Source organism: Phoca vitulina, unplaced genomic scaffold, assembly GCF_004348235.1.
Source record: "Phoca vitulina isolate PV1807 unplaced genomic scaffold, GSC_HSeal_1.0 scaffold19, whole genome shotgun sequence".
NCBI classification, from domain to species: Eukaryota; Metazoa; Chordata; class Mammalia; order Carnivora; family Phocidae; genus Phoca; species Phoca vitulina.
In genome coordinates, this window is record NW_022589722.1 from 28,446,302 (window position 1) to 28,473,800 (window position 27,499).

The 27,499-nt window shown below is 55.5% G+C and overlaps 1 protein-coding gene across 1 annotated transcript; it reads right to left on the reverse strand.

Annotated features, from left to right (window-relative positions):
- Positions 1–465: 465 nt before the first annotated feature.
- LOC116639984 (NADH-cytochrome b5 reductase 3) lies at positions 466–27,248 on the reverse strand. Its single transcript, XM_032416746.1, has 9 exons — positions 27,156–27,248; positions 17,927–18,058; positions 15,000–15,072; positions 14,546–14,652; positions 11,893–12,022; positions 11,344–11,427; positions 11,020–11,105; positions 6,414–6,513; positions 466–749 (listed from the first exon to the last, which is right to left on the reverse strand). The coding sequence occupies exons 1-9, from the start codon at positions 27,174–27,176 to the stop codon at positions 577–579; spliced, it is 906 nt and encodes a 301-aa protein (XP_032272637.1). The 5' UTR covers positions 27,177–27,248; the 3' UTR covers positions 466–576.
- Positions 27,249–27,499: the final 251 nt, after the last annotated feature.

Sequence of the window (27,499 nt, forward strand, 5' to 3'; positions counted from 1 at the left end):
ACCCCACGGCGCCTGCCAAGAGGACTTTTTGGTGTTACTGTCATGTAGTGTCAGGTGCTGAGGCCGGGCTGTGGCCCTGAGCAGGCAGTGAGGGGTGGCAGGCGGGGGTCCCGAGGCAGTGCCTGGCGGGGGGGGGGGGGGGGTGTCCCTGGCACCTGCAGCTCTGGGCTACCTGTACATTCGTGTTTATTTCCAGACGTCGTCTGCCCTGGGAGGGGTGGGTGGAGCGTGGCGCTTGCAGCCTTGGCCTAGTAGTGTGTGGGTGGGTGGGGCAGAGGGAGGGGAGGGCCAGGGCCAGGGCCGAGCATCACTGGTAAGAACCGATGAGGGCCAGACAGGAACCCGCCCAGAAGGTGGCTGGTGGCAGCCCACCTCTAACAGAACCCTGCTCCCAAAGGGGTCCCTCGGGGGCCAGCCCAGCGGGATAGCCAGCCAAGCACAGGCAGGCCAGGCTAAACCCAGGGCCACAGTGGGAGATGTGGGGGAAGGAAGTGATGTTAAAGAACAGTGGCGGGAGGTGTGGACAGGGCACGGTGAGTATGCGGGGCGGGCGTGCGAGCGGCCAGTGCCTGGCCCTCAGAAGGCGAAGCAGCGCTCCTTGGGGTGGCCCACGCGGTCCAGGTTAGGCAGGCAGGCGTACTGGATCATGGGCGGGGGTCCACACATCAGTATCAGTGGCTCCTCCTCTGGAGGCGGGAGGTGATCCCGGATCATCTCTTCATTTACGAAGCCCTGGCTGTAGTCCCAGGCTGCGGGCGGAAGACCAGGTGAGTCCAAGTGTGGCCGCGTGACTGCCCAACGACTGCCCACCTGCCCAAAGCCCCCTCCCCTTGACCGTTATACTCCTGTACCGTGAGTTTTTCCCTTCTTTCAACAAACACTGAAGAATGAAGAGGCTGATCCAGAGCAAACACTTGCTCTGGTCCCCTGCCCCAGCCTGGCTCGCCCAGAACAAAACAGCCAGTAAGCAATTAACAAAATGGCAATAGTGCATAGCTATCAATATTTACTTTAAATGTAAATGGGCTAAATTCTCCAATCAAAAGTGGCTGAGTGGATAAAAAACAAGACCTGTCTATATGGACACGAAAACAGACACATAAATCCATGGAACAGAATAGAAAGCCCAGAAATAAACACATGATTATATGGTCAATTAATCTTCAACAAAGGAGGCAAGAATATCCAATAGGGAAAAAGGCAGTCTCTTCAACAAATGGTGTTGGGGAAACCAGACCGCTACATGCAAAAGGATGAAACTAGACCATTTTTGTACACCATACACACACACAAAAAAGCCCTCAAAATGCGTTAAGGACCTAAATGTAAGACCTGAAACTATAAAAACACTAGAAGAGAGCACAGGCAGTAATGTCTCTAACATCAGCCATAGCAACATTTTTCTAGATAGGTCCCCAGAGGCAAGAGAAATCAAAGCAAAAATAAACTATTGGGACTACATCAAAATAAAAAGCTTCTGCACAGCAGAGGAAACAACCAACAAAACTAAAAGACAACCTACGGAATGGGAGCAGATATTTACAAATGACATATCAGATAAAGGATTAGTATCCAAAATATATAAAGAACTGATACAACTCAACATCCAAAAAACAAACAGTCCAATTAAAAAATGGGCAGGAGACATGAACAGACATTTCTCCATAGACATCCAGATGGCCAACAGACACATGAAAAGATGCTCCACATCACCCATCAGCAGGGAAATACAAATCAAAACTACAATGAGATATCACCTCACACCTGTCACAGTGGCTAAAATAAAAAACACAAAAACAAAAATAAAAAAATACAAACACAAAAAAATAAAAAACAAAAAACGAGGTGTTGGCAAGGATGTAGAGAAAATGGAACCCTTGTGCACTGTTGGTGGGAAGGCAAACTGGTGTAGCCACTGTGGAAAACAGTATGGAAGTGCCTCAAAAAATTAAAAATAGAATTACATTATGATCCAGTAATCATGCAACTGGGTATTTACCCACAGAATACAAAAACACTAATTCAAAGGGATACATGCACCCCTATGTTTATAGCCACGTTATTTACAATAGCCAAATTATGGAAGCAGCCCAAGTGTCCATCAATTGATGAACGGATAAAGAAGATGTGGTGTGTATATATAATGGAATATTAGCCATAATGAAATCTTGCCATTTGCAACAACATGGATGGATCTAGAGAATATAATGCTAAGTGAAGTCAGTCAGTCAGAGAAAGACAAATACCAGATGTCGTCACTCACATATGGAACTTAAGAAACAAAACAAACAAAGAAAAAAAAAAAACCCAGACAAACCAGAAAACAGACTCTTTAACTGTGGAGAACAGAGAGATGGTTATCAGAGGGGAGGTGGATGGGGGGATGGGTGAAACAGGTGAGGGGATGAAGAGGACACCTATCATGATGAGCACTAAGTAATGTATAGAATTGTTGAATCACTTCATTGTACACCTGAAATGTGTAACACTGTATGTTAACTACACTGGAATTAGAAGAAAACAAACAAGACCTATCTACATGTTGCCTGCAAGACACTCACTTCAGATGTTTGTAAGGACACACGCAGACTCAGAGTGAAGGGACGGAAAAAGATATTCTATGCAAATGGAAATGAAAAGAAAGCTAGAGTAAATAAGAGACAAAGATGGGCATTACATAAAGGTAAAGAGGTCAATCCAACAAGGATATAACACTGGTCAATATTTATGTACCCGACATAGAAGTACCCGATTATATAAAGCCAATACTAACAGATCTAAAGGGAGAAATAGCAACACAATAATAGTAAGGGATTTTTAAAAAAGATTATTTATTTGAGAGAGAGAGAGAGAAAGGGAGCAGGAGGGAGAGGGAGAGAGAATCTGAAGCAGACTCTGCCCTGAGCATAGCGCCCGAAATGGGGCTCGATCCCATGACCTCGAGATCATGACCTGAGCTGAAACCAAGAGTTGGATGCTTAACTGACTGAGCCACCCAGGTGCCCCAATAGGGAGGGATTTTAATACCCCACTTTTATCAATGGATAGCTCACCCAGACAGAAAAGCAATAAGGAAACATTGGCCTTAAGGAACACGTTAGACCAGATGGGCCTAACAAACATTTATAGAACATTCCATCCAAAAGCACACACACATTCTGCTCAAGTGCACACCTCACAGCTGTCAGAATGCCATCATCAGAAGACAGGAAACACAAGTGTTGGCGAGGATGTGGAGAAAAAGGGACCCTCATGCACTGTGGGTGGGAATGCAAGCTGGTGCAGCCACTGAAGAAAACAGTATGGAGGTGCCTCAAAAAATTAAAGATAGAATTACACTATGATCCAGCAATCCCACTTTTGGGTATTTATCTGAAGAAAATGAAAACACTAACTCAAAAAGATTTCTGCACCCCATGTTCACTGCTGCATTGTTTACAACAGCCAAGATAGGGAAGCAGCGGAAATGTCCATTAATGGATACATGGGTAAAGAAAGTGTGTTACAAATACTGTCAGGGAGCAAGAATTCCTGTCCCTTCAAGGTCCTTCTAGCTGGGCTAAGAATCAAATTGACATGAGAGAGATTAACAGGAGAAAATCAAATTTAAGAGCGTACACACAGGGAATCCACACAGACACAGACATTCCAAAGACAGTCAGGCAAAATGAGGTCTATATGTCATTCTGAACTAAGGAGAAGGGGGCAGGGCTCTGGGATTTCGGAGGGAAGGAATGCATTTCACAGGGTGATAAGAAGAGCAGATGTTTGGTAGTTAGATGTTTGCCCTACCCGACAGATGGATCACTCAGGTAAAATTTACCTCTGTTAATAGCCCTCATTCTGGGAAAGACCCCCAATTTAGATTCTTCTGTATAGTTAAGGAAGGGATCAAAGTTTCTCTTGAGCTCAGCAGGGTCTCAAGTGCCTCTAGCTCAAGATAATCCACATGCCAAAGTGGCACATTTGGTGGGGGGGGGGGTCCTGAACCCCTTCAATACAATGGAATATTACTCAGCCACAGAAAAGAATGAAATCTTGCCATTTGTGACAACATGGACGGGCCTCGGGGGCATTATGCTAAGTGAAATGAGTCAGACAGAAAGTCAAAATACTGTATGAGCTCACTTACACGTGGACTCTTTAAAAAAAAACAAAAAAAACCCAACACAACCAAAAAACCCCAAGCTCATAGATATAGAGAACAGATTGCTGGTTGCCAGAGGCAGGGGTGGGGGGAGGGAGAAATAGGTGGAGGAGGTTTAAGTCTATTTTTAAGAAATTGCACGGGACTAAGCTGTATTTGCTAGTGTGTAAAACGTGCAGGTACAGAACAGCTCAATTTTACCAGGATTTTGTTTGGACAGTGTATTTTTCTTTATACAGGTACTGAAGGTGGCTTTGTGGGGAAACGCAGGGCCGCTGTCCTTGCCACGGGAGCTCACCCCGCTCCCCGTTCCTTCACTTCCACACCAGCCTAGCCCGCCTGCTACCATGACCTTTCTCAGCACGAAGGATTGCAGTTTATACCTAATGCTGTAGCAACACCCCAACTCCTCTTGAACTGTGGGTCAGGGTAGTAATAAACATACGTGTGAGATGCTAGACCACCCAGCCCAAAGTCCTCCTTGGCGGGTCTGAACGGGTCCCCAGGAGGCAGCACTCCAGTGGTGAGCCATGTGTCACCACCAGGGGTCAGCGCCGGGCCCTCCTCCTCGGGCCACAGGGACCAGCCTACCCTCCCATGAGACCAGCAGGGAGGAAACACCTGTTTCCCACCTTTGATTGAGACAGGGATACAAAAGAAACATTCCTTTCTTTACTGTAGGAAAAGGAGCAACTCCCCTTCTCGGTGGCCCTGCCAGACCTCCCTGCCTGACCCTACAGTTGGCCTGTGAACAGCGGCAGGGGTGTGTGTGTGCGGGGACGACCAGCACGGGTCCACTCATATGTGCATTTTTGGCCATTAGTACACTACTGTCAATGTATTTTCCTTATGATTTTCTTGTTAACACTTTCTTCTCTCTAGCCCAGTTTACTGTAAGAATACCACATGTGTGACATACAAAATAGGTGTTAATGGGGGATTTGTGTTCTTGGTAAGGCTTCTGGTCAACAGTAGGGTATGAGTGGTTACGTTTTTGTGGAGTCAAAAGTTCTATGCGGATTTTCAACTGCACGTGGGGGTCAGTGCCCCGAATCCTGGTGTTGCCCAAGGTCAGCTGTGCTTTGTTTCTCCCTGGTCTCACTAACCACCTGCTACCTGACTCTGTAACTTGCTAATAAGCCTGTTTCCTGTTCATCTCCCCCCACTAGAACATCAGCTCACGGGGCCAAGCCAGCTTCAGGAACAGTGGACAAGGAGCCTGGTTCAGATGGGCTGGTCCAGGCTGGCCGGCCAGCGAAAGATCTCGGGATACTGCTGTCAGGTCCACGATCCAACCAGGCCCACACATAGCTCTTGGCCAGGAGGCCCAGGACCCGGCTTGATCACCCCAGAAGGACGGCTCCTCTCGGGGATGGGTCCAGATGATCCAGTTCATGAGACGGGCGCCCATCCCTACAGCCCATCTGCTCAGTTCCAGGGGAAGCAGAGGTGGGATGTCCCCACACCATGGTTGAGCCCTGGGGAACTGTGGGCCCCAGGAGGAGGGGGGAGGCAAAGCAAGGGCAGGGTGGCCGATCACACACTGGGGCCCGTAAGGGTGCTTCGAAAATGTCGTTTCCAACATTTAGAAGTTTCCCATGGAGATGCAGGTCCCTGCTTCTCTTGAAAAGTAGAAGGGCCTGACCGACAGGGCTGCTGCCACTCGGCCAAGCATCGTCAGTGTCGCAGACCAAGAAGCCTGAGCTACTGCTTTTCTCACAGCAAAGAAGAAATTGAGATATTTCTTGTACCCACATCTCTACCTACAGCAGGAGAATGAAGCAGAACTCAACTCCCAGAGGGCAGCCTTGTTTCAGGTTTTGCAGGCAGCCCTCACTTGCCGCTCCTATGTGACCTTGGCATGGGTAGAAGGAGCGTCACTGTAGGTCAGCCCAGCCCCCAAGGCCCAGGGAGAAAACGGTGTAACATGCCTTACAGGGTACAAACCGCACAGGGGGCGCAGTTGCCCCCACCCCCCCGCAGTGACCCTGCTGACCTGCCCCAGAGTGAGCCCCCCCACCAAGGGCAGAAGGCCAGCTTGCTTAGTCCAAGGGCGGAAGGCCTTGGGCTCTGGAGGAGGATGGGAGTTCAAGCCTCGGCTTCGCTGTTTCCTAGCTGGGGGTTCCCCTCTGACCCCTCCTTCATCTGTGAGGTGGGGTCACACCACCTCCCTCTCCCAGAACCACCCTGAGCACCATCGGAGACCAAGCGAGTCGAAGGCCCAGCACCCTCACCCAGCCCAGCCCACCCAGCGCTTCTGTCTCACCTTCAGGGGCCTTGTCCACAGTGTACCAGAGCTTGAAGCGAGCAGAATGTTCGTTCCTCAGTTCCTCCAGCTCGGGCCGCAGCAGGATGTCCTTCTCAGTCTGGGGGGGGGGGGGAACGCAGGGCCCGGAGGTCAGGAGGGACTGCCCTTGGAGACACTCGTCGCCCAAATGGCTCATCATCCCGCCCACCGTGGGCCACACACTTGGCAAAGCTTGCAGGACAGCAGCCCGGCGGAGCTGACCCAGACTCCCAGAAACGTGCGCCCCGTTCTGCCCATCTCGCCCGAGGCGCGGCTCGAAGCTGCGGATGACGTTCATTACAAATGGCGTTTGCAGATGGTTTCTACCGCTGTGGGGACACGTGCCCCACATAACGGGGTGGAGGAAGCGAACAGCTGAACACAGGTGCGGTCAACTACGGAACAAGGGAAGACCGAGGCAAACAGGCCAAAACCTGCGCAGTGCCTGTCCCACGTAAAATAGCAGTTGGTTCTGGTGACAGGTGCCCCATCCCTCAGATAAGCCTCCTTACGTTCTGGTATCTTGGGTTGCACATCCTTAAATCAGGAAATGCAGACAACGAGTCCCCAAATCACACCTGCTCCTTCCACAGTCTCACCTACGCTGTGGCCTACAGCTCCCCACTCTCTGCTCCCACCGGCTTCATCCAGTTGGCTCCACGTGGCCAGTCCTTCAGCTTGGTGTCACCTCCTCCAGGAAGCCTTCCTAGACTCCCCAGGGGCATCAGCGACCTGCTCCTCACATGGCCCCTCTGACCACAGGCCTCTCTGCCGCACGAGTCTCCAGGTCACTCCCAGATAGAAGGGGCTCCTCGAGCCAGTGGGTGGCGTGACTGACTTCAAGGGGCTGTTATAAACTGGGGGCCAAAGGGCTCCATCAACCAGAAGGGATCACCTACTCACAAAGCACTACTGGGCCCCTGAGCTGGGGCAGCACGGCCCTCCCCAGGGAGGCAGACCTGGGAGAGGTGGGGATGCATTTCCTCTGCTCCCACAGGACCAACGGCACCTCGACATGCTCAGCGAAAGGGGCTCCTGGGGGGCTATTCACAGCAGGGACTGAGCAGGAAAGGACGGATGATTCGAAGCACAGCAATTAATATTTCCTGAGTACCCACTGCGTGGAGGGGGTCCTGCTGACAGGAGGGACCGACCCAGCTCAAGGTGCACTTGTTCTCACAAGGACCCTGCAGGTCTGGTTTCTCAGTATTCCCCTCCAGGAAATGGGCTGCAGGCAGGAGGCATGAGTCTGCAGGTCCCAGGGAGGAGGATGTTGATTGTTTCTTCCATTTCTTTTCTTTTTTAAAGTAGGCTCCATGCCCAGCATGAAGCCCAATGCAGGGCTTGAACTCGCAACCCTGAGATCAAGACCAGAGCTGAAATCAAGAGTCGGACACTTCATCGACTGAGCTGCCCAGGCGCCCCTCGTTTCTCCCATTTCTCAGGGGGGCAGTGGGCCCCTCCTGCCCTGATCGAGTGAGGACAGGGCCAGGGCTCAGGCTGGACAAGCTCTGTGTAAAAAATGCTAAAATATGGAAGTAAAGAAAAATTCCCTGATAGTCTTCAGAGATAACAAGTGTTAGGATTTTTTGTATGTCTTTTAGGCTTCGCTTTCTAATAAGTACATATACTTTCTTTTTAACAAAAATGGGATCAGAGGACGCATGCCACCTTGTCACCTGCTCTTCCAAGGTAAGAACATGTCACAGACCCTCCACGTGTCATCAGCCTCTGAGTGCCTGTGCTTCCCTTACCAGCTGCCCAGCTTGCGCCGGACAGAGGGACCACCTGTTCTCCACTGAAGGGCATTTAAATCGTTTTGAACACCCTCCTTCATAAACAATGTCTCTCTGCCCATCCTCACTGCCCTACCAATTCCTTAGATAAATCTCAGAAAGTGGAGTTCGGGGCAGAAAACTCCACACAGGTAAGGCATTCGATACACGTGGGTTTCAGTCATTCACACCAGCAGGGCACCCAACACCGTCCGTCTTCCTACGCCTTTGCCGGCCCTGGGTAATAACCATTTAGTCTTGGCCAATCAGATGGATGGAAAGTAAATCTCATGTTTTATTTACTTATGTATTTACTTTAAAGTTTATTCATTCATTCTTTTTTTTTTTAAGTAATCTCTATGCCCAATGTGGAGCTCGAACCCATGACCCCGAGATCAAGAGTTGCGTGCTCTTCCGAATGAGCCAGCCAGGTGCCTGTATTTTTTATTACTTAAAAAAAAAGGTAAATTTGTCACTGGCTCTAGTTGTATCTTACTAGTTTGAAAAGACTCTTTCTATATTGGTGATGAGGTACGGATTTTTCCCGGAGTTATTTATCAATCTTATTTATAAGGTTTTCTCATTTGTAAGCCGATGGGCTCTCCTTTCGTGTCTTGCTTACATTGCCCATTCTCATTCATTCATTCAGTACTCATAAAAATGCTCACCTAGCCCCTCTAAAGCTTCACTTTTCTACGTATACATTTTTTTTTTTTAAAGATTTTTATTTATTTGACAGAGAGAGAGACAGCGAGAGAGGGAACACAAGCAGGGGGAGTGGGAGAGGGAGAAGCAGGCTCCCGCCGAGCCAGGAGCCCGATGTGGGGCTCGATCCCAGGACCTTGGGATCATGACCTGAGCTGAAGGCAGACGCCCAACCAACTGAGCCACCCAGGTGCCCCTCTACATGTATATTTTTAACCTAAACCTCATTTTACTGGAAGGTTAAAGTAGGGATCTACTCCACATTTTCCAAATTCATAGCAACTAACCCGACACTCTTTTCGTCCCTCTCCTCGGGTTGAAATGCCACCTGCAAAGCCTTGGATATACTTGGGCCTGTTTCTAGGCCAGTGCTGCTCAGCAGAACTTTCTGCAATGATGGGGATGGGAATGTTCTAGATCTGTTATCCCAGACAGTAACCACGAGCCACAGGTGGCTACAGAACCCATGAAACGCGGCTAGTAAAACCGGGAAAGTGAGTTGTAAATTTTAGTTAATCCTCATTAACTTAAATGTAAACAGCACATGTTCTAGCATGTTCCAGCACAGTCTAGACTTTCCATTATGTTACCAGAAATGTTTTAAGTCCAGTAAGCCCGGCTGTCACGTGTGGCTCAGGAACCACTGTTCCCAACACTGATGCTTTAGTAGCACCCTCCAGCGGGCTGGATTCCTCCTTCTTATTCTTTCTTCTCAAAACTTTCTTGGTTGTGCACGGACACTTTGTCCTCACATAATACTAACACCTTCTCTGCTTTTTTTCCACTCTCCTGCCATCACGGGGGCACACTGCCACTTCCAAAGGCTATGTAACTTGCCACACTGCCCCAACCGAATGCAAAAACAGGTATGGAATCCAGCTGCTTCTAATAAGCCAGACATTAGAAAGGTTTGCAAATATATAAAACGGGACGATATTTTCTAAAATAGTTATTTTTCATAAAATACGCTCTGGCTCAAGTCCTGGTCCCACTACTTCCTGTGAGCCTGGTCGGTCAAGCACCTCTCTGGGTATCTGAGCTCAGAGCTATAAAGTGAGCAATTCCACCACCCTGGCTAGTGAGCCAACAGGCCTGAGGATGCCCTGCACAGGCGACACAAGAGTGACAGCCTCCAGAGACTAGCCCAGCAGCACCGAGTGGAACTGCCATCCCCCCACCCCACCCCACCCCCACCAGCTTGGAATTACTGGCTCTTCCCACCCACCCCGGGGCCTCGTCAAAGCCGCCTCGGTTGGCTTCAGGGCAGTATCCTGTAGTTGTGGGAGTCCAAGGACCTTACAGATGGACGGGACAGAGCCTGGGCCAGAGGGGCCCTGGGACAAGCTGACCTGAACTGTATCTAGAGGCGCGGCAGGCCTGAGCGTGGCCCCTGCGCTGTAGGGGGAGGGGTATCTCACCTCGGCCTTCCCCCAAAGGGGTGTCACTTTGCAAAATCCACATACTCAGTCATAAAACACTAAACCTAGAAAGACCCTTGGGGTGACCTTGTTTCATCAGCTAATTCCACAGTGAGGGAGCGGAGCCCAGAAAGGGAAAGTGGTCTGTCCAAGGTCACACAACAGGCCAGGGCAGACAGGCGGTAGGGTAGGCGTGGGGAGGAGGACATGCACTCGGGAGTCAGAGAGACCAGGTCCAGACCCGGCCCCGAGACCCCCAGCTCAGGGCGGGCCCGCAGCTGTGCTCTCGGCCCCTCTGTAAGGATTGGCCCCTCCGGCTCCAGGCCAGCCCCAGCCCCAGCCCAGGCCGGCATTCTTCCACTTCACGGCCAGGTTCCTACCTCTGTTTGTGGGGCGAGTGCTGAGGTTCAGAGGAAGCAGCCAGGGAGCAAATCCCAGGGTGGGGAATGCTCCAGGTGCCTCACCCCCTCGGCCCCCGAAGCAGCCCCACTTGGGTCAGACACTGGGCTCCAGACTGAAAAGCCTGACCCCCACCAGCCGCAGGAAGGCTGCCCGTGCCCAGGACGCTCAGAGCACCCTCACATTTCAGCCACGGAGCCGCACAGACCCCCTGAGCGGTGCCTCGCAGGGCCCTGCACCCCCTCTCTGCAGGAGCCCGGTTTGCACATCTTGGGATCACCCACTGACCTGGTTGGCAAACAGGAGGTGGCACACGGTAGGGTCATGTGGGTCTTTCATGATGGCGCGGATCACCTGCAGCATCGGGGTGATGCCTGCAAAACAGCAGCCCCCCACATGCTGAGTGAGCCCCTGCTGTATTCGTGCACACAGGCCCAGGCCCAGGCCCAGGCAGGGGGTGGCGTGTCAGGACAACCGGGCCTGGGCTCCTGACCTCGGGGAGCTCACAACTGCTTCTAATCTGTGCCCCGTCCCATGGTCTGACCCTGACCTTGACCCCCACCCATGACATCTGCCTGCCGAGGCTCAGCAAGGGGCTCAGAGTCCACGTACCGGTCCCTCCTGCAATCATGCCGACAGACTTCACCATCTTGATGACGGGGTTGGACTTCTTGTCTGGACGGATGGCAAACTTTCCTGCGGAGAGGAGCAGGGAGGAGATGGGGAGACCCCAGCTCTCAAACATGCCAAGCTTGGGGCTAGATGGGCTGGAGCACCGGCCCCTGCTTCGGGGGTCTGAGGTGCGGGCAGCCACCATTGGGGGTAAGACAGGATGAGAGAGTGACAAAAGCCAGCAAAGAGGAGCAGGAAGATGGGCCCTTCGTTCCCACCACAGACGGTGCGGGGGGCAGTGGCGAGGCTGGGGAGCCAGAGATGCTCTGGCTCGATGCTTTCACTTGTCTGGTTTCAGTCAAACAAAGCCGGTCTGTGGGCAGCCAGTCTGCAACCCCTCTGCTGGCCAACTTCCCTCCTATACGGCCGGGGAAACGGAGGCCCCAGAGAGGAGACCGGCTGCCCAACAAGGGCCACCCACCCAGACAGCAGCAGACCCAGCCTGCACTGTGCCCACCGGGGCCTCCGGGCACTCCAACCCAAAATCACCTTTGCCCTGGTAGACCAGCAGCCCGTTCGGGCCCCGGAACTCAATGGTGTCTCCAATCTTCAGGCTTTCCAGGTACTGGGACATCTTCCCTCCAGCAGGGAACTTGGGATGGGTGTCTTTGAAGTAAACCTGCAAGACACACCCAGTCCTCAGGCCCCATTCCCAGGGTCACCGGGCTGAGCTCTGGGACTCAGAGGGAAGGGAGCGCCTCTTCCAGGGTTCTCTGCGGCCTGTGCGTGGCTCTTTCACGTAAGGCCCTGTCCACCCATCTAAACTCACCTATCTGCATGCCAGCCCCCCAGGAGTCTGCTTTTCCCTAACATCCCCTCTGAACAAAGCGTCAGCCTGGTGAACAAGGCTCCCAACTCGAGGGCTTAATGTATTAACGTTCGGCCAAGAACGGTCTCTGTGCCCCCTCCCGGTGGGAGATTCCCACGCTGTCAGCACAGAAAAGGCTCCGGGAAGTGGGCTTAGCTCCCTCCTGTGCATGTTTGGTTTTTTCCATTCTGTGCTGTCATAAAAACAGCGTTTCTGGAACAACTTCCCTCCCTGTGCCCTGTGGGACTTCCCCTTTGAAAGAAAGGAAGTGCTACAAGACAGAGATAGGGAGCCTGAGGGCATGCAGCTCGCCCTGCCCAGGGCTGAGGGTGCTGGGCTGGGGGTGGGGGGGCCAGCAGCTGTGATGGGCAGGGAGGGGCGGCTGGGGAGGGAGAGACAGGCAGCCCAAAAGGCCTGGGCCTCGGGGAGAACACAGCACAGGGGGGTGTCAGCGTGGGGGAAGCGCAAGGACAGGGAGAGGCGGCCAGAGCCATGTGCAGGCCAGGACTCTGACCTTTGTCCGGGGCCAATGGGGAGCAGGGAGCAAGGTCTCTGAGCCAGAAGGGGCCTGGTCTTCCTGAGTTTCCCATCCTCTACTTGGATCCCAGCCCCACCCCCAACACCTTCTCCACATCCGGCTAGAGTGATTCCAACAAGAACAGATGCTCCAACCCTCGACACATTCCCTTTCCTTCCGGACAAAGCCCCAAACCTTACTGCCTCCCTATCCCCCCTAGTCCTCTGAAGCCCCTGCCCTTTGGCTGCATCAGTCTTTTTTTTTTTTTTTAAAGATTTTATTTATTTATTTGACAGAGAGAGACAGCGAGAGAGAGAGAGCACAAGCAGGGGGAGTGGGAGAGGGAGAAGCAGGCTTCCCGCGGAGCAGGGAGCCCGATGCGGGGCTCGATGCCAGGACCCTGGGATCATGACCTGAGCCAAAGGCAGATGCTTAACGACTGAGCCACCCAGGTACCCCTTCTGACTTCAGGGCCTTTGCACCGGGAAGGTCCTTCTCCTTCCTCTCCGTCTGGTCAACGCCTCCTCGGCCTCCACGTCTCGGCCCTCTGTTACCTGCCCAGGGGAGCAGCTCCCATCACCCCACCCGCCCCACTCTGTACCATTCCTGGTGCTCAGTCTCATGTGCTTCTCCCCTAGAGCAAGGGTATCCACTCTCCAGGCAAAGACAGGCTCCCGAGCCTGGGCCTGGGCACCCAGTACAATCTAAATGACACTAAGCTAAGGAGGGACCCAGGCCCACCTCCTTTCCTGTCCTCACAGACCTAGCGCCACCCCAGGACCCTGTGAGACCCAGGGCCTCAGCTGCGGCCCACAGGGGCCTCTGCCTCTGTCCTTCCACCCACGAGGGGCCCAGTGAGGGGGTCCACACAGTGGAGTTAGGACAGTAAGCCTGGCCCCCAGGAGTGCTGAGCCAGGGTGGCCATGGGGATTTGGGCCTTTCCTGGGAGGGTCTCCACACCCCACCTCCACTGGCCTGGGCTGGTTTGCATTTGCTGGACGTGTAATCTGAGTACATGGATCATTCTGTAAAGCTTGTGCTTCTAATTTTCACAAAAGTATACTGTGCTATGGTTGTCATTTCTCTTTCCACTTGATGTGATGACTTTTTTTTTTAGAGAGAGAGAGAGAGAGCGCGCACGTGCAAGAGAGCACAGTGCGCAAGAAGGGGGGAGGGGCAGAGGGAGAGAGAATTTCAAGCAGACTCCACGGGGCTCGATCTCACAACCCTGAGATCATGACCTGAGCCAAAAACAAGAGTCGGACGCTTAACCAACTGAGCCACCAGCGTGCCCCTCAACGTGATGATTCTTAAGATCCTTGCTGGCTGTTCTGGGCGTCTCTGATCTAATGGCTTCATCTCTCCCACAGCGTGTACCCACCCCTCACCCATGATGGATCTCAGCTCCCCAGACAACGACCTGAGCTCCTCACACCACTCTTGAGGGGGCTTTAGATTGTTTCTTAGGGAAACGTGCTCAGGAAAGGACCGGCTGGTCACCGAGCCCGTGTGACTGAGTGTGGTGGGGCAGGCCCCCTGGGGCCACAACCGGACACCTAGTGCCCTAGGCTCTGCCCATCCAAGAGCAGGCAAGTGAGCTCTGCACGAGCTGGTCAACCTTCCTGGTTTCTCTCCTGCAGACGATCTGTCCTCAGATCCTGCCCTCTGCCAAGCCCCCACATTTGGCTTATGCTGGGAAACTCCAGTTTGCTATTCATTCAGAAACCAGGCACGAGGGAGCACTGGGCCTTCAGAGACCAGATTACAAGGGATGTGGTCACTCCTGCCCCCACACGGCCGCGGCCCCAAGACCTCACCTTGATGACCAGGTCCACAAAGCCCTTGTCATCATCGCTGGAGACGGGCGTGTAGGGCCGAATGACCAGGTTTCCATCGATCCGAGCTGAGAGGTAGATGTGCTGGCCTGCAGGATGAGGAGGGGTGATGCCGGTCCCGAGGGGGCCATGGACTACCTCTGCAGCCTGTGCTGGGTCGAGTCAGCCATCGCCCCGTGCTCCGCCCTGTCCTCCAAGGCCAGCCTGGCCTGGGCTCCAGGGCCCCCTTTCCGCCCCCACCCCCCGGGGATTCCCATCATGCCCCAGCTTCCTGCTGCCACACCTCTGCTCCTGCCGGGGACACCAGGGATTTCCCCTCTCTTTCGGACACTCATCTTTGGAGGCCCAGTGTGGCTGTCACCTTGAAGCCTTCCCCACTCTCCCTAGTGCAAGTGTGAAGCTCCCACTCTCTGACCTAGCCCCCGGCGTCACTCACCGACGGGGAGGCCCAGGATGTGCTCCGGCGACGGCAGGGCGAAGCGGAACCGCCGGGTGTCGTGGCTGATCAGCTGCAAAGAGACCCGAGCGTTGGGCGGCGCCCCGCCCCCAGCCCTCAGAGCTGCTCGTGCCCCGTGCCACCCAGAAGGGATGCCGATGCCACCCGCGGACTCACATCCTGCAGGCACGTGTGCACGGGCGCCGGAGGCAAGCACACCGCATCTGTTCCCACTGGCCCAGGGAAGGGCAGGGACCCGCCCGGGGCCACCCAGCGAGGTGATCAGGGTAGGGAACAAACTCAGGATCCCAAAGGGAGGCTGCCAGATGGCCCAGAAAATTCTGGGGGCAAGGGGGAGGATCCAACCCTGCCATCAGCTTGGGCAGTGTCCTGGGGTGGCAGGAAGCCCTCGGGCCCTGGGCTGGCAAGCTAGGGGCAGAGCTGAGACAAGGCCCGTGTACCCGGGCCGAGGACACAAGAGAGGGGCTCCAGATTACACTCAAAGCCCCCTGAGAAGTGGGACAGCTGTGACTGCAGCAGGGCTGCACAGGGCAGGAAGCGTGCCAGCCCCACTGCTCACGAGGTCACGGCCACGGCTAAGAGCCCTAAGCCAGGCCTCCACCCTGCGCAGGATGGGCAGGTGACGGCCACTTCCCCTCCAGAGCAGGGCAGAGGCTGGTTAAGGGCCAGGCTGGGCCAAAAAAGGAGCCGGAACCCAAGCCCCTGAATCCCCATTAAGCAGTCTTAAACCAAGGCCAGGGGAGGCAAGCCTCCCACAGTGAGCTGTGGTCAGAGCCGGGAACAAGCCCAGCACCCCAGCCCCCTGAGGCCCCTGTGGGGTCTCTCCTGCACCCGGGGCAGCCAGGACGGGGGGTGTGGAGGGGCCGCACAGAAGGCAGGCTGCTGTCCAGCACTGGTCCGCGCCCACACGAGACCAGGCGACGTGGCAAGGTCACAGATGGACACAGTGTCATCACTTGGAGGGAGGACAGCAGACTCCTCCAGAGGAGCAGAGCATCATTCTGAGTGTCCCTGAAGTGTCCGAGCAGAGCCAGGAGGCCCGGGTCTCAGAAAGCCAGAGCCCACCCACCACTCAGGACACAAGCAGCGGTCTCTCCACCCCAGCAGCCCAGGCCTGAGGCTGCCTCCCCCAGGAACCTTGCACTCCACGCAAACGGAGCCCCCAGGCCTCCTGGGAACAGATTCCAGGATTATCCATTGGTCCTGGGGCTCAAGGTCAGAAACCCACACGCCAGACAATTTTTGGAAGAAGAGAAACGAGGGAAAGACACTGATAATTCTTGGGCTGGATGACAGTGGCAGGGCACATCTGTGTGGGGCTCAGCATGGTGCTGGCGTTCAGGAGGCTGCTGGCCGTGATGAGCCGAGCAGTCGACCCCCAGAGCTTCAGGGGGACCTTGAGGGTCAACAGGTACGGGGAGGGCAAGCAGTGGGGGCTTCCCTGTGCCCCTGGGGGAGCTTAGCAAAAGTATCAAAAAGCGGACCCACCGGCTGACCCCGGAAAGCCACCACTAGGCTACAACGGGGAGGCGGCAGATTTAACTGCTAAGACACTAGCCTCCGGCTCAATCCAAAGGGACTGGTGGGTCCACTGTGCAACATCCCTACAGAGAAATACTAGACTGTCGTCAAAAATAATGAACCAGCTTTAGGTGAGATGTGATAAGGTGTCCATGTTGTATGGCTGGCTAAAAAATCAGGTTATTAAAAAAGTGAGAGTAAGTATATACACGCCTAAAACTCTGCAAATCCACGTATATGAATGTGATGCCCAGAAAAGGCTCACACGGGCCCGTGAATTGGGACCCTCCACACGGGGGAGGCGTGGCAGGGGATGGGATGGACAGGACGTTAATACTTCACAAAGAATTTTTATAGTGAGCACATACAAGCCATATATTCCTTCTGGAATTAAAATTTTTAAAATATATATAAAACATAATGAAAAGATAAAGCCTGGTAAAAGCCTCTGGGAAGCGATTTTTTTTTTTCCCTATCTTTGGTTTTTGACGTGTCTGTGACCTCCCGGTCCTGTGCCTCAGGGGACCTCAGACTCGCATGGAGCTCAGGGTGGAGCCGGGGCCCAGGGCTCAGGGCCTGGCAGGTGACTTTCTCTGCTCCATGACTCAGTTCTCCCTGTCACACCCTTCCAAGGCAGCTGCCGGTGGCCAGAAATAGCAGCAGGGAGGGGCTCTGCTGAGGGAGAGTAGGGAGAAAAGCAGCTGTTATAGGGATGCAAGTCAAAGGAGGGAGAGGATGGTTTTAAATCATGATCAGACGTTTGAAAAGGAAAAGGGTCAAACAGGAGGGCAAGAGTAAGCCTTCCAGAGGGGTGGATGGAGCCCCATAGCGAGATAACGGGATCACGAATCTGCACAGAGGAAGAGATACCGGGGTCCAACAAGCACCAGGCCCGGAGTAGATGACCGTGGGGGCAGGGAGGAGTCATTCACTTTAAGGAAAGGGGCACTGGGCTGGGAAGCTCCTGGGACCAAGGCAGGGGTAGGCCTGAATCCTGGTTCTACCCCTAACTCACAACGTGACCTCCAATGCCCCCCTGCTCCTCTCTTGCCCTCTGTTTTCCCATCTGTTAAATGGGCGCTTCGACCCCAAAGTCCTGAGGGGTCCCTCTTGTTCTGGCTTTCTGTGGGATAGAGAGCGTAGTTCGGAGAGCAGGCTCTGTGGTCAGAGACCTGGGTTTGAATCCTTCTGCACACTTACAGGTAACTTTAGAAGGCAACATCACTTCAATTTCCCATCTATAAGAAGGGCAGACAACAAGACCTACTTTGGAGCGGGGGCCGGGGCCCTGAGTACACACAGCAGGTGCTGAGAAACACTGTGATGCTGGCAAAGAGGGTGAGGAGCCTCCATGGGTCCAGACCCCCACGGTGTCGGGCACTCACCTCCTTGTCGATGAGCCGCAGTGGGTACTTGATGTCCGGGCTCTCAAGGGTGATGGCCGGGGTGGAGCGCTGGAACAGCTTCATGAGCAGGCTGTAGAGGAACCAGACTGGGGAGAGGACCACGTGGCCCAACTGAAATGACAGGGACAGACCCACGAGGTCAGTGTGGGCACGGGGAGGGGCCTGCCCCCTGCCCTTCCCGCAGGCACACCAGTTGGTTCACACCTCCAGGCCTCTGCTCGTGCTGTCCCCTCTGCCAGGAGCACCCTCTCCCCACCATCCTCATCTAGGGAATCCCAGCATCCATTCTGGTGCTGGCTGGGCAAAGTTATAAAACCCAGGCACATGAAACCTATCACCGTATTCCTAAGTCACTGGCAAAGCTCCATTTCCCAGAGGAACCAGGACAAAGAAAGCTACGTAACAGAGCATGTGTCCCTTTTCACTTTGGCTGCCAGGAAGCTCAGAGTAAAGTTCACAAGTAATTGTGCTTCATTTTGAGCACTGTGTATCTGTGCTCCCTCCCTCCTTCCCTTCCTTTAGTCAATTTCCCTGGTCCTATTAAGTGATGTTGAGCCCTAGCTCTATTTACATAGACACACCCCTGAGCCCAGAGTTCTGCCTTAAGGTGGGAGAGACAGCTGAGGGACTGACCTGGGCACTGGGGAGCTCTGCTCCTTGCTGGCTGTGGGATCCTGGCTAAGTCCCTTCCCCTCTCTGAAATGAATGGACCAGATGATCTGCAAGGTCCCCTGAAACTCGGAGAGTCTACTGCTCAGCACCATGATGAGCCCCACACGGGCGTTCATCTCAGGACAACCCTCAGTGGGTTGTCATCACCACCACTTTACAGATGAGCAAGCAGCTCAGAAAGGTGAAGCAACCTGCCCACAGTCACACAGCAGCTGGTGGGTGGGGAGCTGCAATGTGAACCTGAGTCCACTCACTTCCCCAGTCCCACTCAAACAGCGGGCCCATGCTCACTCTCCTGCGTGACCCTGAGAGGCTCCTCCTTGCCAGCCCCCTGCCCCCCCATATCTCAACCTCACAAAGAGGTTGTTTAGATTTTTGTTAAGAGCTAGTTTAGATTTTTATTTATTTTTTAAAGTAGACTTCTTTTTAAGGATTTATTTATTTATGAGAGGGGGCGGAGCACACGAGCACGGGGTGGAGCAGCAGTGGGAGAGGGAAAGTCCCAAGTCGACTCTGTGCTGAGCATAGAGCCAGATGCGGGGCTCGATCCCACAACTCCGAGATCACGATCAGAGCCGAAACCAAGAGTCGGATGCTCAACTGACTGCGCCAGCCAGGCACCAGTGTTTAGATTTTTAAAAAACAGAAAACCCAAATCCCATGGCCAGATAGCTCACTGCTTTGGTTTACTTGGGGAGAACACCCTTGTGGAGGAAGACAAGTGGTCACCTGTTCTTTCTAGCTGTTTTTGTCCCGGGGGCAAATCACTTAGCCGCTCTGAGCTGTTTCTCCATCTGTGAAATGGGATCGTTTCATCTGCCTCTAACCATGAGGAAAACAGTGAGGGCCATTCTCCAGGACAACTGGCCAAGACTCCTCAAAAATGTCAACAGCACAAAAAAACAAAGAAAGGTCAGAGAATTGGTCCCAATTAAAGGAAGCTCTGGTGGGTTGAATGGTGGCCCAAAGATATATCCACCCAGATCCCGGGAATGTGACCTGACTTGGATAAAGGGTCTTTGTCGATGCAACCAAGCTAAGGATCTTGAGATGAGATCATCTGAGATTATTCTGGTGGGCCCTAAACCCCATGACAAGTGTCCTTATAAGAGAAAGAAGACTCAGAGGCCACATGAAGACAGAGACAAAGACGAGCAAGGTGGCCACAAGCCAAGGAAGCTAAACATTGTTGACAGCCACGGGAGCAGGAAGAGACAAGAAGGACCCTTCCCTACACTTCCAGAGAGGGCGGCCCTGCCAACACACTGATTTCAGACTTCTGGCCTCCAGAAGAGTGAGAGAATAACGTCTGCTGTTTTATGTAGTTTGTGGTGACTGTTAGAGTCCTAGGAAACCAATAGAGAGGCCAAAGAGACAGAGCACCAGAATGCGATGCGTGGCTTTGGACTAAATCCTGCGTCAGAAATAAAACAGCTATAAAGGGCAATATTTTTTTAAAGATTTATTTATTATTTGAGAGAAAGAGACAGAGAGAGCGAGCACAAGCAGGGGAGGGGCAGAGAGGGAGGGGGAGAATCTCAAGCAAGACTCCCTGCTGAGCGCAGAGCCAGAAACAGGCTTGATCTCACAACCAGGACCCGAGCTGAAATCAAGAGTCGGATGCTCAACCGACTGAGCCACCCAGGCACCCCTATAAAGGGCAATATTGAGACAATGGGTGAAATCTGAATTAAGACCCATGGATTAGATAAGAGCATTGCAGGGGCGCCTGGGTGGCTCAGTCGGTTAAGCGTCGGCTTTTGGCTCAGGTCATGATCCCAGGGTCCTGGGATTGGCCCCACATCCGGCTCTCTGCCCAGCAGGGAGCCTGTTTCTCCCTCTGCCTGCCACTCGCTCGTGCGCTCTCTCACTCTCTCTCTCTTCTGTCAAATAAATACAAATCTTAAAAAAAAAAAAAAAAAAAAAGGATAAGAGCATTGCATCAATGTTACTTTCCTGATTTGGTCACTGTCCTGTAATTAGGCAACAGAATGGCCTTGTCCTTAGGGGGTAAAGGGGCATCGTACCTGTAACTTACTCTTAAATAGTTAAAAAAATAAATAAAATATACACACACCCACAATAAAGCAAATATAGTAAATGTTAACAGTGGGTCCATCTGGGCAAAAAGTATACAATGGTTCTTTGCACATTACTGCAACTTTACTGTAAGTCTGAAATTATTTCAAAATAAAAAGTGGGGGTGGGGTAGGGAGGAGCCCACACTGGTGGTTTGAACAGTGCGGTGGTAGAGGCCCATTGAGGACGGCAGGAAAAAGCTCCTGTGTGTCCACACAGAACACTGCTTCTCCAGAAAGCTGGCTCACATTTTGTTCTCCAAGCATCACTAGCACACCTCCCTGACTTTAATTCTCTCAGCAAATGACCATGTGTTCTCCTTATCATCATCCTACAAGTTCCCCTTTTTGCCTTGGCGGCCAGGAAGCTCAGAGCCAAGTTCTCTGCTTGCATGGAGGCCTCTTTGCTTCCTTTGTGGGCTTCTGGAGATAGCATATTCTGCAGAGCATGGACCTGGAAGTGGCTGGGTGAGAGGACCCTCGCCTCTCAAGGTCCAACCCACTGCTCCCTGGCTTCCTAGAAGCCTTGCCAGGATTCCCCAGTTTCTATCAACCCAGGGAAGGCGCTCTAGCTGAGTACCTGAGGCCTCTCTGAGCCTCAGTGTTCTCATCTGTAGAAGGTAGGTAAGAGCTACTGCTCTGCCCACCTCCTGGGGGAGCCGGGATATGAGATGAGATGGGGGCGCCCAGGTCACAGAGGAATGTGGGTGCACACACAGGAGCTTTTTCCTGCCGTCCTCAATGGGCCTCTACCACCAGGGAGATGGAACACCCAGGTGAAGGAAGGGCAGAAGCACAAGATCCCATGGCAGGCCTGGCCCCTGCTCCCCAAACTGGCCCAGCAGCTTCAAGTTACCTTGTCGCAGCTATGGTTTCAGGCCCTTTTTTGGGCTCAGAACAATGTGCCTTCTCTTCCGGGCAGGGCCTCCAGGCTGGGTACAGCCTAGGCCCCACCCCACAGAGCCCCTGGTCTGTGACTAATGAGTCTGAAGGAAAGGCCCATGGGAGCCAGCCAGGGCTCCCTTCTCCAACCCCACCCATCACAGCAGGGGCTGGGGCCACGCGGCAGGGGTCTCTGGCCACTGCCCATTTAACCAGCACCCACCGTATCCCAGGCACCACACGGCGTTTCGCCCATCCTGGGTCTCATTAAGGGGCCTGGTTGGCAGCCCTGAACCCGGGGGTCAGAAGGCCCAGGTCTGAAACCCCAGCTCAGGACCTCAGGAGAGAATCTCAGCCTCTCCAGGCCCCACCCTCCTCAAGTGCAAATGGCCGGTCCCATCTAGGGCTGGGGAGGTGGGGGTGGGGGGGCGGAGATGGAATAGGCCACACACACAGCAGGCCGACAAACGTTTCCAAGCTGGCAGTGCTCGGCGAATGGGATGTGAGCAACCTGGGAGAATCCTCCTTTCGACCTCAGGCCATAGACGCCATGATTATCACCAGGTTACAGATAAGGAAATAGACCCAGGGAAGGCCAGTATCTTGCCCCAATCGCACCAAAGTCAATCCTCAGGGGACCACACTCACAGGGGATACTACTGTCCCTGTTTCTCAGTGAAGTGACTTGCCTGTGGTCCCGCAGCAAGTCAAGGGGTGGAGCCAGGACTCAACGCCAGGCCTGTCTAGCTCTTCCTAGGCCACCTCCCAGGACGGGTGCCCTCTCTGTGCCCTGGCCACAGAGCCCGAGGCCCGAATCCCACCTGCTCCACCACAGTCCGATATCCTGCCTCCCACAATGAGGCCCCAACTGCCAAGCCAACAGGGCACCCACCCCCTCCTCAAACACCCACGACGGCTCCCCATTGCCTACACTCAAGGCCCCTACCGTATGGCTACAACTCTGGCCAAAAGCCCTTCTTGCCTCAGGCCTTTGCATACTCTTCTTTCTGCCCCTAATGCCCTTTTTCTTCCCTCATCCAAACAGGAAACTCCTATTCATCCCTCAGAGCCCAGCTCAAATGTCAAATCTTCCTTGACGGGCCCCTCCCTAGTTAATCAGGCCCTCAGGGGACTTCCACAGCCCCTACTCCCCTCTGCAAAGTCTGTGGGGGCGAGGAGATTCTGCAGGCCCCTCCCAGAGAAGCCATATCCGTTGGGAACACTGTTGAGGGAGAAATGAAGTGAAGTTACATTTGCAGGAAATCACCATTGTAGGGAGCCCTGGAGATGAATTGAAATGACAGTAAGAGCCAGCTGGAGTTGTGTTTGGTGCTCCCTGGAGTTTTATTTTCCCGAGTGCACAGCCAAGTTTAATAACATAAGACCCCTTGGCCTGCAGCTCGCTCCCTTGCATTTCCTCACTGACCCACAGCAGTGGGAGACAGGCCAACTGCATTCATTTGACAAATGAGGAAACTGAGGCTCAGGGAGGCCCAGGGTGAAGTCTGGGCTTGGGTTGCCAATTTTCTCTCCCTTATCTCTCACCTGCCCCAAGCCCACAAACACTGGCAGTGAAAACGGTTCCTAAGTCAACAGCTCTGAAGGCAAGTCCTGAACAAGGGTTGCAGCCCTAGCACAGACCTTCCAGATGCCAGGTCCCAGCCTCGGGGACCCTGGATGCCAGCCTGGGCTCAAACAGCTGGGGCCAGCGCCCACATGTGGTCATGGCTGACACGGAACAGCAGACCCCAGAGCAGAAGCCCCAGAAGGGTGGGGGCATCTGGGTGTCTCATCACCACGGCACCCCCAGAGCTCAGAGCAGAGACACTCCATAAATATTTGTGGATAAATTCGTGAAGGGACAACAACAAGCCCCACCCCCGCCCCCACTCCAGGCCTTTCTCTGACTCTTTTTATTTTGTCTGGAAGTTTCAGGAACCAGGGCAAGAGGCCAGGTCCCTCCCGGGAAGGCACGGGCCTACCAGCTTACCCTGTCGATTTAAAAAACCCACAGCCCTCCACAGAGCACAGGCCCAGGCGGCTAGGATCCTAGCTTCGATCCTGTTAGGCGCACCCACCTTCCAGAGGTATGGTGGGTTCAGTGCCAAGGCCAGAAGGGGCCGCCCACGTGGGCAGGTGATACGGTCAGCCGCCTCCCTTCCAGCGCCCACTGCCAGGGACCAGGCTCTGCAGAGCACCGGGCGGCCGCCCTGCGCATAATTATTTCCCATAATCCTGAAGCCCATTCCAGGCCAGAAAGCTGAGGCCCAGGTGACAGACCTGGCCCAAGGGCCAGGATTTGAACCCCGGCATCTGGCTCGAGTCCACGCACTGAGTCACCGTACAACACTGCCCCTCTGTGCCCGCGGGCACCGTGCGGCCCCTGAGAGAGCAGAGGTGGACTTGGCAAGCGCAACATTCCTACCCGGGGAGGCCGCTGTGGGCAGCTCGTCCTTCAGGCCAGAAACCCCCGGGAGCACACCTACCAGGGCTCACGCTGGATTCGGGGGACACAAGCCAGGGCACCCTGCCCCTGAGGAGCTCAAGCCAGTGGGGAAGCCAGATGCAGTCAGGGGAAAGGGTACAGTGGCTTCATCTCCCGAAAATTGAAGGCTTTGCCAGATTCACAAGGGGCAGGAATGCCCCTGTTCCCGCAACTTGGGTTCCCGCAACTCTGCACCCCCCGCCAGCCCTGCACGCGGTGGGCAGAGTAAACAGGAGGCAGACGGCTGAGGCCAAGGCCCCACCCCAGCTCCTCCTCAGCCGAGCTGCTCGTACACAGACACACACACACGTACACACACACACACACGTACACACACACACACGTACACACACACGTACACATGCACACGCACATACCCACGTTACCACAGCCTTTGGGGGGGTGGGTCTAGGAGACAGCTGCCTCCCAAGCCTTGACCTGATGCCCCCCAGGCCATGCTCTGCCCACCAGGGAACCCAGCACCTGCCTTTCCTCACCTCTGCTGACACAGAAGGGGCAGCCGGAGTCCCAGGATGTCTCCAGGGAGCCCCCCCAGCTCGCCCACCACTGCTGAGGGGCTGGGAAGCCTGCAACCCTCCACGGGGCACCCTGCCCTGCTGCTCAGCCCCTGGAATTCCCTACTGGGACTGTGGCATCCACTCTACCCGGGTTAGGTCTGCGTGGGCAGACTGAGCCCCCCCCCCAGGTGCCAGCTCCCTGTGCTGAGCCTTACCTGCCTGTCGCCCACCAGCTGTCCTGCTGCGATCTGAGTGTCCACCCCCGTCCTGGTCCCCTTCTCAGGAAGTGGAAGGAAGTTGGAGGGAGTGGAGGAAGTTCTGCAGAGGGGGGCTCCTGGCTCCGAACTGTGGGGGAGGGGAACTCGGGAGGAGGGGCAGGTGCACAGCAATGCTGCTCTCAGCAGGGGAGACACAGCCCTGCTTTCCTGGGGCCAGGGATGAGGGCCACAGATGAGGCACAGGGCAGCCAGGGCGGGGGGCGGTGGCAAGCCTGGGACTCTACCTGTAATGGCAGCCTGTCCGGGCCCACTGAGCACTCACGGCCCTGCTGGGGGCAGGGGAGCCACCGTCCTGGATGGTGGGCCAATCCCCGTGTTCCCCCCAGGTGGCTGACAGACTCAAGTGCCACCCCTTCAGCTGGGGCCCCCTGGAGTATGGGCGGAGGCCTCCCGCAGAGCCTGCTCATCTCCGATAAGACGTCTGGGGCCCAGAGCCCGAGCCAGCCTCCCGCAGACCCTGTGGAGACCGTGTGCCAGGAGGCCTAGCTCGGGTCTGCTGTGGGGATTTCGGGCTAAGCGGGGATCCCAGCAGGGCACACACAAGGAAGGGGCAATTCCTGCCCAGCCACCTGGGGGGAACACTGGGCGACTGGCCTGCCGTCTGGGGCTGCGGCCCCCCTGCCCCCAGCACAGCTGTGAGTCCTCAGTGGGCCCCCTGGACCGAGGAGGCCGTGGACTTGGTGAGTCTCCTGACTCCCAGACAGGGCTCTGCCCCTCACAAGGGGGTTGCCAAGAGGCCTTGGCTCTTCAGCAAAAATGTATGGAGCGGCCACACGCTGGGGACGCACTGACAAATCCTACCAACACCAGCTAGAAGGTGAGAAGCGTTGGGAAACAGAGCAGGGGTGGGGGTCAGGGGGTTGAGTAATGGAGGAGGAGGGTCAGGACGTTACTCCGAAGCTGAGTAATACCCACAGGTTCGCCCTGGGCAAGGCTGCTCCTTGGTCTGAATGTCTCCCAGAGTCCTGGGCTGGGCCACAACTGCATGACAAGTACCCAGGCCAAGAGGCCTTTTGCCTCACCGTGAGGAGGAGCCTCACAGAGCCAGAGGGAGGAAGCAGGCACCCTCCAAGTCCCAGGCACCCGGGGTGGCGGTGGCGGTGGAGGCAAGTGGCTCTGGGCCTAGTCCTCAGTGCCAGGCCTGTGGCCTGCTCCCTGCGCCCAGCCAGCACCCGGGACCAGAGTACGTGTAAGGGCATGGGAGGCTGCCCTCTGCCTCCAGCCTTCACCCAGCCCGGCCACTGTGGCTTTTGAGAAATCCAAGAGCAGAGGCAGGTCGGGGGGAGGCCCTGGGCCGACCCAAAAGTGACAGCATGGTGGTGGACTTTGGAGCCCACAAGTTCGGGCCCTGCCAGGCACAGGCAGGCGGCCGAGTGTGAGTTGCATTTCTTCATCTGTGAAATGGGGCTCACAAGTCTGTCAGCTTCTAGCATTCACGGGAGAGCCGGAGCCAGGCCTGGCTGCGCCCCAGGGCCCCTCCCGGCAGGAGACAAGGCTGCAGCGCGGTCACTGTGGCCCAGAGGAGCCACAAACCCTGCCACCCGACCACAGTACACACATACTCCACGCCCACATTCACGGGCTCTCAGATGCTCTCACACACGTTCACTCCCACCTGCTCACTCGCTCACACACACACAGTCTCCCCCTCACACCTCCACACTCACACTGCCCACCACCCCTGCTTCGTAGATTCACTCAGCCACACATCTGCACTCTCAAACTCACGCACATGCACACTCTCGTGCACACTCACACTTCACATATTCCATCAGCCGTGTATCTGCAATCACAAACTCGTGCGCATTCACACTCACACGCACTCTCGTGCACACTCACACTTGGCACTACACCTAGTCGTGTCATTTGTTCACGCCCAGCCACACACGAGCGCGCTCAGACTCCTGCACACTCCCCCTCGCTCACCAGCACACCCAGTCACACTCCAACTTTCCCCGCCACACCCTCTCCCACCCTCACGCGCGCGGCTCACGGGCGCAGCCCGCTCCTCCCTCCACTGGGCGGGACCGCGCGGGATGTGAGGTGCGGCGGGGGGAGGGATGCGGGCGGGCGGGGCGCCCCGGTGCCCATCAGCCGGGTGCCCGCCCCCCGGGGCCCGCCGCCCGCACGCCCCCCGGGCAGGAGGGCTGGGTCCCGGCGACCGAGGGCCGGGGCGTGAGTCGCGGCTCCCGCGGCCCACGCGCGGGGCCGGGCGGGCCGGGTGGGGTCTCCGCGGCCCCCATCCCCGCGGCCCCCGCGCCCGTCCCCGCGCCCCCGGCGCCCCTCCCCGCCTACCGTGCTCAGCTGGGCTCCCATGGTGGCGCCGCACGGTGCTCGCTCCGCCGCCGCCGAGACAGTCGGGCCGCCGCGCCCAGGCCCCGCCCCCGGGCCGCGTCACCCTCGGAGGAGGGGCGGGGCCGAGCGGGCCCAGGCGGCCCCGCCCCGCACGCCGCCGCGGGGAAGGGGCGACGGGGGACCCCGCGCACGGCACGTGGCCCGCCGCACCCGCGGGCCGCGGTGCGGTCGCCAGGCGAGCGCGCGGCCGGGGTGGCCCGCGGGGCCGCCTGGGGTGGGACGTTGGCCGGGTCTGGGTCCCGTTTGTCAGCAGAATGGGGGAAGATGGCGCCCCCCCTCGATGG